Below are 16,625 nucleotides of genomic sequence, written 5' to 3'. Positions count from 1 at the left end.
TGCTTGTGATCAGAGTAGATAAACTGTCAGGTTTATTTCTTCCTTCCTTTCATTCATTTTCCTGCCTGTCTCTCTGTGTGTCAGACTGTAGTAAGAGATACGTGAGAAACATCACGGTTCATCTCACAACAAGAGAGACTTGGTTTTACGGTGGCCTGAGAAAATATACTCTCTATTGTTGTGATACTGTCTGGTGCACTTCTATTTTAGATTTCTTCAACTCCTCGCATAACAATGCCCTTCTGAAACAACAAACTGCGATGTTTTCCTGTTTTAATGTCACATGCACAAGGACAGTGAAATGCCTTTCTTACAAGCTCTAAACCCAACAATGCAGTAATCAATATCAATGTAATACTAAAAATATCAAGGTAGAACAAAAACCCACAACATATAACATTGAGAAATAAGAAGAACACAATAAAGTAAGTAAACATACTATATACAGGCTCAGTTCCAGTACCATATTTACAATGTGCAGGGATACTAGATCGATAGAGGTAGATATGTAGAGGGGTAAGGTGACTAGGTATCAGGATATATGATAAACAGAGTAGCAGCAGCGTATATGATGATTGTATGTGAGTGGGTGTAGAGTCACTATAAATGTATGTGCGTATTATGTGTGTGTGTGAGTAAATGATGTGAGTGTTTGTATGCAGGTTGGAATAACAGTGTGAGTAGTGTGTAGGGTTCTGTGAGGTCTTATTGCATGGGGATAGAAGCTGTTCCGGAGTATGTTGGTGTCAGACTTGATGCACCAGTACCGCTTGCCTTGAGGAAGCAGAGAGAACAGTCTTTGGCTTGGGTGGTTGGTCTTTCCTATCACACCACCTGAATTAAGTGGCGTACTATAAGTCAGGGTTGGGACCAGGATGTGAATTTAAATTCCATCAACAAGTTGACATCACCCGTTAGCTACGTACATTTTGGTCAAGAAGTATCTAGATGTTATGTCGGACATCCTGTGAGTGATTTACTAATGCTTCTGTGTTTTTCTTCTCTCCCCCCTTTCTACCTTCTCTCCCTCCATTCCACCCTCTCTCCCTCCATTCCACCCTCTCTCCCTCCATTCCACCCTCTCTCCCTCCATTCCACCCTCTCTCCCCCCTTTCTACCTTCTCTCCCTCCATTCCACCCTCTCTCCCTCCATTCCACCCTCTCTCCCTCCATTTCAACCTCTCTCCCTCCATTCCACCCTCTCTCCCCCCTTTCTACCTTCTCTCCCTCCATTCCACCCTCTCTCCCTCCATTCCACCCTCTCTCCCTCCATTCCACCCTCTCTCCCTCCATTCCAACCTCTCTCCCTCCATTCCACCCTCTCTCCCCCCTTTCTACCTTCTCTCCCTCCATTCCACCCTCTCTCCCTCCATTCCACCCTCTCTCCCTCCATTCCACCCTCTCTCCCTCCATTCCAACCTCTCTCCCTCCATTCCACCCTCTCTCCCTCCATTCCAACCTCTCTCCCTCCATTCCACCCTATCTCCCTCCATTCTAACCTCTCTCCCTCCATTCTAACCTCTCTCCCTCCATTCTAACCTCTCTCCCTCCATTCTAACCTCTCTCCCTCCATTCTAACCTCTCTCCCTCCATTCCACCCTCTCTCCCTCCATTCCACCCTCTCTCCCTCCATTCCACCCTCTCTCCCTCCATTCCACCCTCTCTCCTCCACTCCAACCTCTCTCCCTCCATTCCAACCTCTCTCCCTCCATTCTAACCTCTCTCCCTCCATTCCACCCTCTCTCCTCCATTCCAACCTCTCTCCCTCCATTCCAACCTCTCTCCCTCCATTCTAACCTCTCTCCCTCCATTCCACCCTCTCTCCCCCCTTTCTACCTTCTCTCCCTCCATTCCACCCTCTCTCCCTCCATTCCACCCTCTCTCCCTCCATTCCACCCTCTCTCCCTCCATTCCAACCTCTCTCCCTCCATTCCACCCTCTCTCCCTCCATTCCAACCTCTCTCCCTCCATTCCACCCTATCTCCCTCCATTCTAACCTCTCTCCCTCCATTCTAACCTCTCTCCCTCCATTCCACCCTCTCTCCCTCCATTCCACCCTCTCTCCCTCCATTCCACCCTCTCTCCCTCCATTCCACCCTCTCTCCCTCCATTCCACCCTCTCTCCTCCACTCCAACCTCTCTCCCTCCATTCCAACCTCTCTCCCTCCATTCTAACCTCTCTCCCTCCATTCCACCCTCTCTCCTCCATTCCAACCTCTCTCCCTTCATTCCAACCTCTCTCCCTTCATTCCAACCTCTCTCCCTCCATTCTAACCTCTCTCCCTCCATTCCACCCTCTCTCCCTCCATTCTAACCTCTCTCCCTCCATTCCACCCTCTCTCCCTCCATTCCACCCTCTCTCCCTCCATTCCAACCTCTCTCCCTCCATTCCACCCTCTCTCCCCCTTTCTACCTTCTCTCCCTCCATTCCACCCTCTCTCCCTCCATTCCACCCTCTCTCCCTCCATTCCACCCTCTCTCCCTCCATTCTAACCTCTCTCCCTCCATTCCACCCTCTCTCCCTCCATTCCAACCTCTCTCCCTCATTCCACCCTCTCTCCCTCCATTCCACCCTCTCTCCCTCCATTCCACCCTCTCTCCCTCCATTCCAACCTCTCTCCCTCCATTCCACCCTCTCTCCCTCCATTCCACCCTCTCTCCCTCCATTCCACCCTCTCTCCCTCCATTCCAACCTCTCTCCCTCCATTCCACCCTCTCTCCCTCCATTCCACCCTCTCTCCCTCCATTCCACCCTCCCTCCCTCCATTCTAACCTCTCTCCCTCCATTCCAACCTCTCTCCCTCCATTCCACCCTCTCTCCCTCCATTCCACCCTCTCTCCCTCCATTCCTACCTCTCTCCCTCCATTCCACCCTCTCTCCCTCATTCCACCCTCTCTCCCTCCATTCCACCCTCTCTCCCTCCATTCCACCCTCTCTCCCTCCATTCCACCCTCTCTCCCTCCATTCCAACCTCTCTCCCTCCATTCCACCCTCTGTCCCTCCATTCCACCCTCTCTCCCTCCATTCCAACCTCTCTCCCTCCATTCCACCCTCTGTCCCTCCATTTCTCTCTACTTGCCTCCCCTCTTTGTCTCTCTCCCTTTTTGCTCAAATGTTTTCTTCCTCTGCTCACTCTCTTAATATCTCTCTTTCTCTTTCTGTCTTTCCCCTCCTCCCAGCCCGAAGCCCTATCTTCTCTCACCTCATCATCTCTCTAAAGGGTCTGTGGACCATCCGTGCGTTTGGACGTCAGTGCTACTTTGAGACGTTGTTCCACAAGGCCCTGAACACCCACACAGCCATATGGTTCCACTACCTCTCCACGCTGCGATGGTTCCTCTTCCGCTGTGACATCATCTTCGTCTTCTTCTTCAGCGCCGCAGCCTTCATTGCTGTGGGAACCAACCGTGAGTGATGGACGGACAGACAGACACACTTAATATTATTAGGATATTTCCAATACAGCATTTAATTGAAAAGGAGATTGGCATATTACAGATGCCGACTGCGTTGCATATTTACTTTAGGCCTGAGTAAGTTGTTCCTGCCTTCTCATGGACAACGTAGAAAAGATCTTTGTGTGAAATAGAGAATCTCTCAATGGGCCACAGTGTTTATGTTGGTAGTGAATCTAGGGGTAATTTTACAGACCATTGAATACCTGTGTGTTTGTGTGTGTGTATAATAACAAGGGGTTGCAGTGACGTATGCTATGACGTGTGTGTGTGTGTGTGTGTGTGTGTGTGTGTGTGTGTGTGTGTGTGTGTGTGTGTGTGTGTGTACGTGTTTAACTATACTTCTGGGGACCAGAATAGTAAACTAACAAGTAGGTTTAGGGTTAAGGTTAGAATTAGGGTTAGGGTTAGTTTTAGGGTTAGGAGCTAGGGTTAGGTTTGGGGTTAAGAGCTAGGATTAGGTTTAGGGATAGAAGTTAGGGTTAGGAGCTAGGGTTAGGAGCTAGGGTTAGGAGCTAGGGTTAGGTTTAGGGTTAGAGCTAGGGTTAGGTTTAGGGTTAGAAGCTAGGGTTTGTTTTAGGGTTAAGAGCTAGTGTTAGGTTTAGGGTTAGAAGCTAGGGTTTGGTTTAGGGTTAAGAGCTAGGGTTAGGTTTAGGGTTAAGAGCTAGGGTTAGGTTTAGGTTTAGGGTTAGAAGCTAGGGTTTGTTTTAGGGTTAAGAGCTAGGTTTATGTTTAGGGTTAGAAGCTAGGGTTAGGTTTAGGGTTAAGATTAGGTTTTGGGGTTAAGGTTAGGGTTAGGGTTGTGGTTAGGGTAAGAGTATGGTTTAGGGTTAGGGCTTAGGGAAAATAGGATTTTGACCACAAGGTTAACCACAAGGTTAGCTGTACAAGACCATGTGTGTGTGTGTGTGTGTGCTAGCGCGTGTGTGCCCACTGATAATGTGATGTGTGTGTGTGTTCCACAGAGGACAAGCCAGGGGAGATTGGCATCATCGTGGCCTTAGCCATGCTTATCCTTGGTACGTTCCAATGGGCTGTCATCACCAGCATCACTGTGGATGGACTGGTATGTAAACACACAGTTTTGATCAATCACGGTAGATAGACTTCTATTTGCATTCACATACCACATTACCAGTAGGCAGTTATCAGTTTCACACATACAAACATGCACAACACACTCACACAAATATGAATCTCACTAACCTTTTACACTCATTTGAATTGGCCTATATGGACAGAGATACATTGAAATGTTTCTTACAGAAGAAATAAGAAAAGCATAACCATTGTAGAAATTGAAAGGGAACAGTTTGGAGATTAATGGAAAATTATTAGACCAAAGTTGAGGACACAACAGTTCACCTGACACAAGACTGAATCCAGGACTGAATCCTATTGATTATATGTGCATTTTACATTTACTGTACTTTTTGACATATTTGTTGATAACAAGATCTGAAAATACTCTAGATACATTCAGTAACATGATAAGAATATTCCTGGAAAATGTGGGGTAGGTGCAACATAAGACAACAAAATTACAAGAGTTTGAGAGAGAAAGCTAAATATGTGTATGCGATCAATAATATTTAGTTTGATTTTAATTTGATTTGAGGACTAACTGGTGCACTTGTATGACTCAAAGAAGGGTCTTCAATTATAGGTGCTTTTCTGAGCTCACCTAGCTGTGCCGTTGAAGAGCTAGAGAAAGCACACTTGTAGTTGTTTTGTTTGGAACACAAAATGTGATGGCACCCCCGCCATCACACAATTACTGTTGTTGTTTACGAAATCCCAAAATGGCCCTTCCTAAATCGCAATCTGGGTCAGGTGGGCGTCATTTGAAAGCTTGTTCTATTGCCAACATGACTAGTTATAAAATAAGATCTTGCAGTGTGATCTTGCAGTGTTAGGGTTTCACACGGCAATTCAGAGAAACAGATCGTAATTCTAGTGCGCATAGAAAGGAGACCTGAGCTCAGTCAGGTGTGTGTTCTGCTGCAAATTTTCTTCACAATAGACAAACATAGGCTCATTCTGTTCAGAACAACTCAGGGTATGACGCCATGTCATCTTGTAACTGTACATCAAACATAGTGATCATAAACGTTGACACTATATGACATGAGTTTTATGATTTGGAAATGTGAAGTGCACATTTGGACTCCCGGGTGTTTGGTTTGCTTGTATGACATCAAAGTGGTATTTATTATAATCCTCAACATCTCATCTTTCAAAATACATTAAGTCCTCTTCACTTACAGCATTTCCTTCACTCAGACAAGAAAACAAAAATCGAAAGTTGCCCAATTAGCCGGAGGGATGGGGGAAACTTCTTGTCGTGTGCGGTGCTCAAGTTCAGAATGGCTGTCAGTCAAAACCCATAAAGCGCTGTGAAGCACAGAGACTGAGCTCTGATGTCATTTATAGCATGTTACTGTACAGCCACTAATGTTCCAATGTAGGCGCTTATCAGTGTCTAAATCTGCCATTTTCATCCTGTATACGGGTACGAGTGTAAAAGGCTACCTTTACTTGAGTGGGATACTCCACTTGTCTTGTGTGTTGTTTGGTAAGGTGTCAAAACATAGCATACTGTATATTCAGTTCACACACCCCAGTGTTGTTGTTGTGGACATGAGCTTTATTCAGGCTTAGGATTTCGAAAGAGCTTATCTGTCACGATGGTCGTAATAACATGCAGACCAAAGCGCAGCGTGATGTGGGTTCCACATGTTTATTGAATGAAACGCACAAAAACAATAAAGAACGAACGAAACGTGACGCAAATGAAGTGCTCACAGGCAACTACACATAAACAAAACAAGATCCCACAAAAACAGTGGGGAAATGGCTGCCTAAATATGATCCCCAATCAGAGACAACGATAAACGGCTGCCTCTGATTGGGAACCATACCAGGCCAACATAGACATAAAACAACCTAGATAACCCACCCTAGTCACACCCTGACCTAACCAACATAGAGAATAAAAGGCTCTCTATGGTCAGGGTGTGACATTATCACAGTGCAGGTCATTTCATTCTCCTTGTTTTGGAAAAATGAATCCTTACTGCCAGACTGACTCATACTACTATACACTGATACTACTCACTAATGTGAGAATAGACAGTATATATACTGTTCAAAAAAATAAAGGGAACACTTAAACAACACATCCTAGATCTGAATGAAAGAAATAATCTAATGAAATACTTTTTTCTTTACATAGTTGAATGTGCTGACAACAAAATCACACAAAAATAATCAATGGAAATCCAATTTATCAACCCATGGAGGTCTGGATTTGGAGTCACACTCAAAATGAAAGTGGAAAACCACACTACAGGCTGATCCAACTTTGATGTAATGTCCTTAAAACAAGTCAAAATGAGGCTCAGTAGTGTGTGTGGCCTCCACGTGCCTGTATGACCTCCCTACAACGCCTGGGCATGCTCCTGATGAGGTGGCGGATGGTCTCCTAAGGGATCTCCTCCCAGACCTGGACTAAAGCATCCGCCAACTCCTGGACAGTCTGTGGTGCAACGTGGCGTTGGTGGATGGAGCGAGACATGAAGTCCCAGATGTGCTCAATTGGATTCAGGTCTAGGCCAGTCCATAGCATCAATGCCTTCCTCTCGCAGGAACTGCTGACACACTCCAGCCACATGAGGTCTAGCATTGTCTTGCATTAGGAGGAACCCAGGGCCAACCGCACCAGCACATGGTCTCACAAGGGGTCTGAGGATCTCATCTCGGTACCTAATGGCAGTCAGGCTACCTCTGGCGAGCACATGGAGGGCTGTGTGGCCCCCCAAAGAAATGCCACCCCACACCATGACTGACCCACCGCCAAACCGGTCATGCTGGAGGATGTTGCAGGCAGCAGAACGTTCTCCACGGCGTCTCCAGACTCTGTCACGTCTGTCACGTGCTCAGTGTGAACCTGCTTTCATCTGTGAAGAGCACAGGGCGCCAGTGGCGAATTTGCCAATCGTGGTGTTCTCTGGCAAATGCCAAACGTCCTGCACGGTGTTGGGCTGTAAGCACAACCCCCACCTGTGAACGTCGGGCCCTCATACCACCCTCATGGAGTCTGTTTCTAACCGTTTGAGCAGACACATGCACATTTGTGGCCTGCTGGAGGTCATTTTGCAGGGCTCTGGCAGTGCTTCTCCTGCTCCTCCTTGCACAAAGACGGAGGTAGCGGTCCTGCTGCTGGGTTGTTGCCCTCCTACGGCCTCCTCCACGTCTCCTGATGTACTGGCATGTCTCCTGGTAGCGCCTCCATGCTCTGGACACTACGCTGACAGACACAGCAAACCTTCTTGCCACAGCTCGCATTGATGTGCCATCCTGGATGAGCTGCACTACCTGAGCCACTTGTGTGGGTTGTAGAGTCCGTCTCATGCTACCACTAGAGTGAAAGCACCGCCAGCATTCAAAAGTGACCAAAACATCAGCCAGGAAGCATAGGAACTGAGAAGTGGTCTGTGGTCCCCACCTGCAGAACCACTCCTTTATTTGGGGTGTCTTGCTAATTGCCTATAATTTCCACCTGTTGTCTATTCCATTTGCACAACAGCATGTGAAATGTATTGTCAATCAGTGTTGCTTCCTAAGTGGACAGTTTGATTTCACAGAAGTGTGATTGACTTGGAGTTACATTGTGTTGTTTAAGTGTTCCCTTTAATTTTTTGAGCAGTGTATATATATTAATATTAATAGCACATTAACAAGTACGAGGGAGGTCACTACTCTAACATACTGTCACGGGTACAGTATTAGGTCACAAACTAACATTGACCCACTTACAGTATGAACTCACTTACTCCTTACACACACACACACACACGTTTCACTCCCCCCTTACACACATTCCCACAGGTTTCTACTCACTTATATTATCTCATGTCACACACACATAATGTATACACACACACCTACCCCTTCCTCACCTCTCTGTGGCCTCTTTTCCGTCTGCAGATGCGATCGGTAGATCGGGTCTTCAAGTTCATCGACTTGCCGCAGGAGGAGCCTAGACCCAGTGGTGGTGGTAAAGTCACAGACCTGGTCCTCGACAACCCCCACGCACAAGACTGCTGGCCCAATCAGGGCCACATGGATGTCCAGGGGCTGACTGTCAAGTATACAGAGGCCGGACGCTCTGTGCTGCAGAACCTGTCCTTCACCGTGGAAGCAGGCCAAAGTGTAGGTGGCGGAGATGGGGGCGGAAATGGGTGTGGAGATGGGGGTGGAGATGGAGTGGAGATGGGGTGGAGATGTTGCGGAGATGGGGGTGGAGATGGAGTGGAGATGAGGGTGGAGATGAGGGTGGAGATGAGGGTGGAGATGGAGTGGAGATGGGTGTGGAGATGGGTGTGGAGATGGAGTGGAGATGGGTGTGGAGATGGAGTGGAGATGTTGTGGAGATGGGGGTGGAGATGGGGTGGAGATGTTGTGGAGATGGGGGTGGAGATGTTGTGGAGATGGGGGTGGAGATGGGGTGGAGATGTTGTGGAGATGGGGGTGGAGATGGAGTGGAGATGTTGTGGAGTGGAGATGGGGGTGGAGATGTTGTGGAGATGGGGATGGGTGCGGGTGTGTGTGTGCATGTGTGAGGCTGATGCTCCTACCCATATGTGGGGTCAACTCCCGCTCAGCCCAGTCAAAGCTCTTCTCTGTCCTGGCACTCCAATGGTGGAACATCAGGACAGCGAAGTCCCTGGCCATCTTCCGAAAATGTCACAAACCCTACATCTTAAAAAAAAATAGACCTGCACTTCTTTTCAGACTAGCACTGACTTTGCTGCTAACATTTATATTGAGGGAAAATGTACTTGCTATAAGTGCTACCTATTTTAAGATGAATGCACTACATGTCACTCTGGATAATAGTGTCTGCTAAATTACTACAATGTAAATGTAATGTAGTGGACGGCCTGTTCTGCCCTCAGGTGAACCGACTGTAGATTCATTCCTATCCGTCTGAGAGAGTCTTGAGAGATAATTACAGAGAAAGAGCTCTCGGTAACGAGACCTGAGGGAGGCTAGCTCATTGGACCTAGATTAGCCATTAGCACTTTAACCTAGCCATTAGCACTTTTGCTTAGCCATTAGCTAAAGCTTCCTGCTAATGGCCTAATTGTCACTGACGCTCTGGGCCTGAGGGAGAGTAGAGGGTTTCTAGTTTCCCACAGTTCAGTGTAGTGTTATGTTGTATGCTACGTAGCGTATAGTATCACGGTTGTCTCAAGATCTTTATTGAAAATGAGCAGGTTAATGGGAGAGAGCAGTGGGAGACCTGTAGGAAGACAATGGCTGTGTCTGGCTTGTGGAGATTTTGGGTATATATACTGAATTAATTATGGTACATATTCTTATCTCAGTGTACATTTGTTGCTGTCCATAGGTGGGTGTGTTGGGGAGGACGGGCTCAGGGAAGAGCACCCTGCTCTCTGCCCTGCTGCGCCTGGCCTCTACAGATGGAGAGATCTCCATTGACGGGGTCTCCTGGAACTCTGTCACACTACAGACCTGGAGAAAAGCCTTCGGAGTGGTGCCACAGGTAAATATTTACCCTCATGGGGTTACAAACAGCTCCCCTCAAGGACCTGAAAACAGCTCAACTATTGTACCATCAGTCCCTAGGGTTGATACGGTGACAGTATTACTGCCCATCAGTCCCTAGGGTTGTTAAGGTGACAGTATTACTGCCCATCAGTCCCTAGGGTTGTTACGGTAACAGTATTACCGCCCATCAGTCCCTAGGGTTGTTACGGTGACAGTATTACTGCCCATCAGTCCCTAGGGTTGTTACGGTGACAGTATTACTGCCCATCAGTCCCTAGGGTTGTTACGGTAACAGTATTACTGCCCATCAGTCCCTAGGGTTGTTAAGGTGACAGTATTACCACCCATCAGTCCCTAGGGTTGTTACGGTAACAGTATTACCGCCCATCAGTCCCTAGGGTTGTTACGGTAACAGTATTACCGCCCATCAGTCCCTAGGGTTGTTAAGGTGACAGTATTACCGCCCATCAGTCCCTAGGGTTGTTACGGTAACAGTATTACCGCCATACCCGAGGTCACGACTCATGACCGCGGTCAAATTCCACGTTGAGACACGGTAACTAGGCCTACTCCAAAACTATGGTCTGTAAATGAATGGCACTGATTTCTGTTAGTAGCCTACCAAACTTGCTAATGGCCCTCAAGTCACTAATGGCCTGGTACTCAGTGCTCTATTGTCCATTAAATCACTCTGACATTAATGCAAATGCAATCGACAATCAAATCAAACACTTCGTGTTTTAATTTTAATAATTGGAAGGACGAGGATAAAAGATGATAGGAGTTATAGGTCCCGTTCCCAAATGGACCCAATATGCATAAATAACATTTTAAAACATTCCATGTTGTCGTGGATCTTGTTTCAAGCTCAAAGCCAAACACAACGGCAGCCATTTGGATGCATGTTAAATGTGAGGCTAATAATTAGCTGGTTGATAAGCTGAATCAGGTCAGTAACCTCTTGAGGTTGGAGCAAAAACCGTCAGGAAGGTATCTCTCCAGGAACAGGGTTGGAGAGCCCTGGCATACAGCATTTGAGCAGGATATCACCTGTTGTGCAGCGAGAGCCAGCTCCTTAAACAGCTGGTTGATGCGTGGAATGAAATAAGTATATAAGCCCAGTAATTGCACAACATTTCTAAACTGCATGTAATCATGTGTGAAAACAGAGTTTGGATGGCCTCTATTAAAAAGAGGAGGATCCCAGCTTTCTATTGCTTGGCTAAAATATGTATTTCTCAAGAGCTAATATTAAGCACAGCTTTAAAAGCTTTTCAACCGAAACAGCCTCAAATAGCATGAAAATTAACCACAGGAAAACGTCCTCAAATGCATACGGATTACATGTATTTTTTTCCCCTGCCCCTTGCAATGTCCGATTGATAGTGGCCCATTCTTAATTTCACACATCAGTACTTTCAAGTACTGTTGATAACTCGATATTGGTCAACAAGTACAGTGTGGCTACAAAGAACAACTGTCACACAGCTCACCCTAGAAAACAAAACAACTCACACAGCTCACCCTGAAAAACAAAACAACTCACACAGCTCACCCTGAAAAACAAAATAACTCACTCAGCTCACCCTGAAAAACAAAACAACTCACAACTCACCCTGAAAAACAAAACAACTCACACAGCTCACCCTGAAAAACAAAACAACTCACACAGCTCACCCTGAAAAACAAAACAACTCACACAGCTCACCCTAGAAAACAAAACAACTCACACAGCTCACCCTGAAAAACAAAACAACTCACACAGCTCACCCTGAAAAACAAAACAACTCACACAGCTCACCCTGAAAAACAAAAGAACTCACTCAGCTCACCCTGAAAAACAAAACAACTCACAACTCACCCTGAAAAACAAAACAACTCACACAACTCACCCTGAAAAACAAAACAACTCACACAGCTCACCCTGAAAAACAAAACAACTCACACAGCTCACCCTGAAAAACAAAACAACTCAGACAGCTCACCCTGAAAAACAAAACAACTCACACAGCTCACCCTGAAAAACAAAACAACTCACACAGCTCACCCTGAAAAACAAAAGAACTCACTCAGCTCACCCTGAAAAAGAAAACAACTCACAACTCACCCTGAAAAACAAAACAACTCACACAGCTCACCCTGAAAAACAAAACAACTCACAACTCACCCTGAAAAACAAAACAACTCACACAGCTCACCCTGAAAAACAAAACAACTCACACAGCTCCTCAATTTTCTCTTTTCTTTGACAGAAAATCTTCATCCTGACTGGAACGTTCCGTATGAACCTGGATCCGCACGCTTGCCACAGTGACGAGGAACTGTGGCGGGTGGCTGAGGAGGTGAGACACAACGTTAACATTAGTCACACTGGTGTCTGGTCTAACCCTAAACCAAGTTTTATGCCCACATCCCGATTCAATCCTAACCCTAGCCTCAACCACAACCGTAACCCTAGCTTCATGTTCACATCCTGGTTTAACCCTAACCCTAGCCCCAACCACAACCCAAATCCTAGCTTCATATTCACATCCCGGTTTAACCCTAACCCTAGCTTCATGTCCACATCCCGGTTTAACCCTAACCCTTGCTTCATGTCCACATCCCGGTTTAACCCTAACCCTAGCTTCATGTCCACATCCCGGTTTAACCCTAACCCTAGCCTCAACCACAACCCTAACCCTAGCTTCATGTCCACATCCCGGTTTAACCCTAACCCTAGCTTCATGTATATATATATATATTGAGGTTTGGATTCTGTGGTGGTCTCTTCTCCCACCAAAAAGGCCTTATATTGGGCTATATTTACACAGCTCCTGAACATGTACAGTAATGAGCTTCATGCATTTGGGCCTACCTGTGGCTATAAAATGCCATCTAGTGGCCCTTTATAAACACTACAGAGCACTCTTTTGATTCTGGCAGGAGTTTGGAGCGTTCTGTGAGACCCCCACCCATACACTCTTAACATCTTGTAGAAGTGTTTTCTTTTAACTAGCGATTAATACAATTATTTGGTCAAGTTCCTATGTGCCTGTACACCCTGTCCCCCTTGTGGGTAACAGACCTCAGTCCCCTTACCTAACCCTCAACCCTAACCCTAGCTTCATGTTCACATCCCGGTTTAACTCTAACCCTAGCTTCATGTTCACATCCCGGTTTAACTCTAACCCTAGCTTCATGTTCACATCCCGGTTTAACTCTAACCCTAGCTTCATGTTCACATTCCGGTTTAACTCTAACCCTAGCTTCATGTTCACATCCCGGTTTAACCCTAACCCTCAACCCTAAAACTAGCTTCATGTTCACATCCCGGTTTAACTCTAACCCTAGCTTCATGTTCACATCCCGGTTTAACTCTAACCCTAGCTTCATGTTCACATTCCGGTTTAACTCTAACCCTAGCTTCATGTTCACATCCCGGTTTAACCCTAACCCTCAACCCTAAAACTAGCTTCATATTCACATCCCGGTTCAACCCTAACCCTCAACCCTAACCCTAGCTTCATGTTTACATCCCGGTTTAACCCTAACCCTAGCTTCATGTTTACATCCCGGTTTAACTCTAACCCTCAACTCTAACCCTAGCTTCATGTTCACATCCCGGTTTAACCCTAACCCTAGCTTCATATTCACATCCCGGTTCAACCCTAACCCTCAACCCTAATCCTATCTTCATGTTCACATCCCGGTTTAACCCTAACCCTAGCTTCATGTTTACATCCCGGTTTAACTCTAACCCTCAACCCTAACCCTAGCTTCATGTTCACATCCCGGTTTAACCCTAACCCTAGCTTCATATTCACATCCCGGTTTAACTCTATACCTAGCTTCATGTTCACATCCCGGTTTAACCCTATTCCTAGCTTCATATTCACATCCCGGTTTAACTCTAATCCTAGCTTCATGTTCACATCCCGGTTTAACCCTAAACCTAGCTTCATATTCACATCCTGGTTTAACTCTAACCCTAGCTTCATGTACACATCCCGGTTTAACTCTAACTCTAGCTTCATGTTCACATCCCGGTTTAACCCGAACCCTAGCTTCATGTTCACATCCTGGTTTAACTCTAACCCTAGCCTCAACCACAACCCTACCCTAGCTTCACGTCCGCATCCCGGTTCAACCCTAATCCTAGCTTCAACCACAACCCTACCCTAGCTTCACGTCCACATCCCGGTTCAACCCTAACCCTAGCTTCAACCACAACCCTACACTAGCTTCACGTCCACATCCCGGTTCAACCCTAACCCTAGCTTCAACCACAACCCTACCCTAGCTTCACGTCCACATCCCGGTTCAACCCTAACCCTAGCTTCAACCACAACCCTACACTAGCTTCACGTCCACATCCCGGTTCAACCCTAACCCTAGCTTCAACCACAACCCTACACTAGCTTCACGTCCACATCCCGGTTCAACCCTAACCCTCAATCCTAACCCTAGTTTCACGTCCACGTCCCGGTTCAATCCTAAACCTAGCTTCACGTCCACAACCCGGTTCAACCCTAACCCTCAATCCTAACCCTAGTTTCACGTCCACGTCCCGGTTCAATCCTAAACCTAGCTTCACGTCCACAACCCGGTTCAACCCTAACCCTCAACCCTAACCCTAGTTTCACGTCCACGTCCCAGTTCAATCCTAAACCTAGCTTCACGTCCACAACCCGGTTCAACCCTAACCCTCAACCCTAACCCTAGTTTCACGTCCACGTCCCAGTTCAATCCTAAACCTAGCTTCACGTCCACATCCCGGTTCAACCCTAACCCTCAACCCTAACCCTAGTTTCACGTCCACGTCCCAGTTCAATCCTAAACCTAGCTTCACGTCCACAACCCGGTTCAACCCTAACCCTAACTGCCCTCTCTTTGCCTATCAACTCTATCACTGTCCTTCTTCTCTCTTCACCTTTCTCCTCACTCACTCTGTCTGTCTGTTTGTCTGTGTGTCTGTCTGTACACTGCAGAGAGTGACACTGATCCCTTTCCTACCATACAGTAGTAACCTCATTCCAACATGCTATGCTGATGTTAAGGTGTTGCTGTGTACATGTGTGTGGAGCGGGGCACTGACGGAGCCACCATAAACACACCATAGTGGTGGTTGTATAGCAAGCACAGCCAGGAGACTCACACGAGACTCCTTCTCTTGACTCTGACCATAGCTGATGTCATGTCTGATGTGGAGTTCAGGTTAGTACTATGTGTTTTGAAAGGTCCACCACCTTCATTTTTTGAAGGTTTGACGATCTATGATGTCATGTATAGGAGAGCAACATGACATCATAGATCGCCCATTGCACATACCGTATTTGTTTCAACTCCTTTAAAATGAAGGTGGTGGACCTTTCCAAACACAGTATTAACCTGAACTCCACATCAGATTTAAATGACTCCACCCTCCATGTCACCTGATCTGTTCTGCCCTGCGAATGTCCCTTGTAGGGTATTTTGTCTTCTCATCAGGGGATACACACATAACACATATGAATCAATGAGTCGGTACATTTCATTGTTTGTTTGTTTGATTGATTCATTCATTCATTGACTGACTGATTTTTCCTGTTCTCCTATATGTCGTCCAGGTGGGTCTGAAGTCAGTGATAGAGCAGTTCCCAGACAAGCTGGACTTCCAGCTGGAGGACGGGGGTTATGTCCTGAGTAACGGACACAAGCAGCTCATGTGTTTGGCCCGCTCCATCCTTAGCAAGGCCCGCATACTGCTGCTGGACGAACCCAGCGCCTACCTCGACCCCATGTAAGAGGGAGGGAGGGAGGATGAGGAGGAGAGAGACGTGGGTGGTGTTGAGATGTGTGTGTGTTTGAGTGTCTCACTGCATGTGGTGATAATTCCAGGACTTACCGTAACTCTCATTGGCTGTGTGGGTACGTACAGTATGTAACCACACGTACCGACACAGGTCTTTACGCTAAATGGGGCCTGTAATGAGTGAATTAGTGGTTGCTGATGACGCTGGTCAACTTCAAACCTGCTGCTTTCATCTTAACCTCAGCAGGAAGTACACATTAGTGGGCTGAAGGGAGGAGTTTGTAGGGTGAGACTGGGAGGAATGTGTACGTAAAGGGAGATAAAGAGAGAGTGTGTGTTTTTGAATTTAATAGTACCCGCAAAACATCAGTCTCAACGTCAACAGTGAAGATGCGACTCCGGGATGCTGGCCTTCTAGGCGGAGTTCCTCTTTCCAGTGTCTGTGTTCTTTTGCCCATCTTAATCTTTTCTTTTTATAGACCAGTCTGAGATACGTTTTTTTCTTTGCAAGTCTGCCTAGAAGGCCAGCACCCCGGAGTCGCCTCTTCACTGTTGACGTTGAGACGGTTGTTTTGTGTGTACTATTTAATGAAGCTGCCAGTTGAGGATTTGTGAGGTGTCTGTTTCTCAAACTAGACACCTTAATGTACTTGTCCTCTTGCTCAGTTGTACACCGGGGCCTCCCACTTCTCTTTATATTCTGGTTAGAGACAGTTTGCGCTGTTCTGTGAAGGGAGTAGTACACAGCATTGTACGAGATCTTCAGTTTCTTGGCAATTTCTCGCATTGAATAGCCTTCATTTCTCAGAACAAGAATAGA

At 46.6% G+C, this 16,625-nt stretch overlaps 1 protein-coding gene across 1 annotated transcript in view; it reads left to right on the top strand.

The window, feature by feature from the left end:
- LOC100136366 (cystic fibrosis transmembrane conductance regulator II) overlaps nt 1–16,625 on the top strand; it is an 81,399-nt gene that overhangs the window by 54,004 nt on the left and 10,770 nt on the right. Inside the window, 6 exon segments of the mRNA NM_001123534.1 lie at nt 3,181–3,408; nt 4,422–4,522; nt 8,446–8,670; nt 9,872–10,027; nt 12,285–12,374; nt 15,621–15,793. Of these exon segments, the coding sequence (NP_001117006.1) occupies nt 3,181–3,408; nt 4,422–4,522; nt 8,446–8,670; nt 9,872–10,027; nt 12,285–12,374; nt 15,621–15,793 (973 nt within the window).

Source organism: Salmo salar, chromosome ssa10 (genome assembly GCF_905237065.1).
Source record: "Salmo salar chromosome ssa10, Ssal_v3.1, whole genome shotgun sequence".
Classification (NCBI taxonomy): Eukaryota; Metazoa; Chordata; class Actinopteri; order Salmoniformes; family Salmonidae; genus Salmo; species Salmo salar.
The sequence above is the reverse complement of the archived record's forward strand: the minus strand, read 5'-3'. Positions and strand labels throughout refer to the sequence as shown.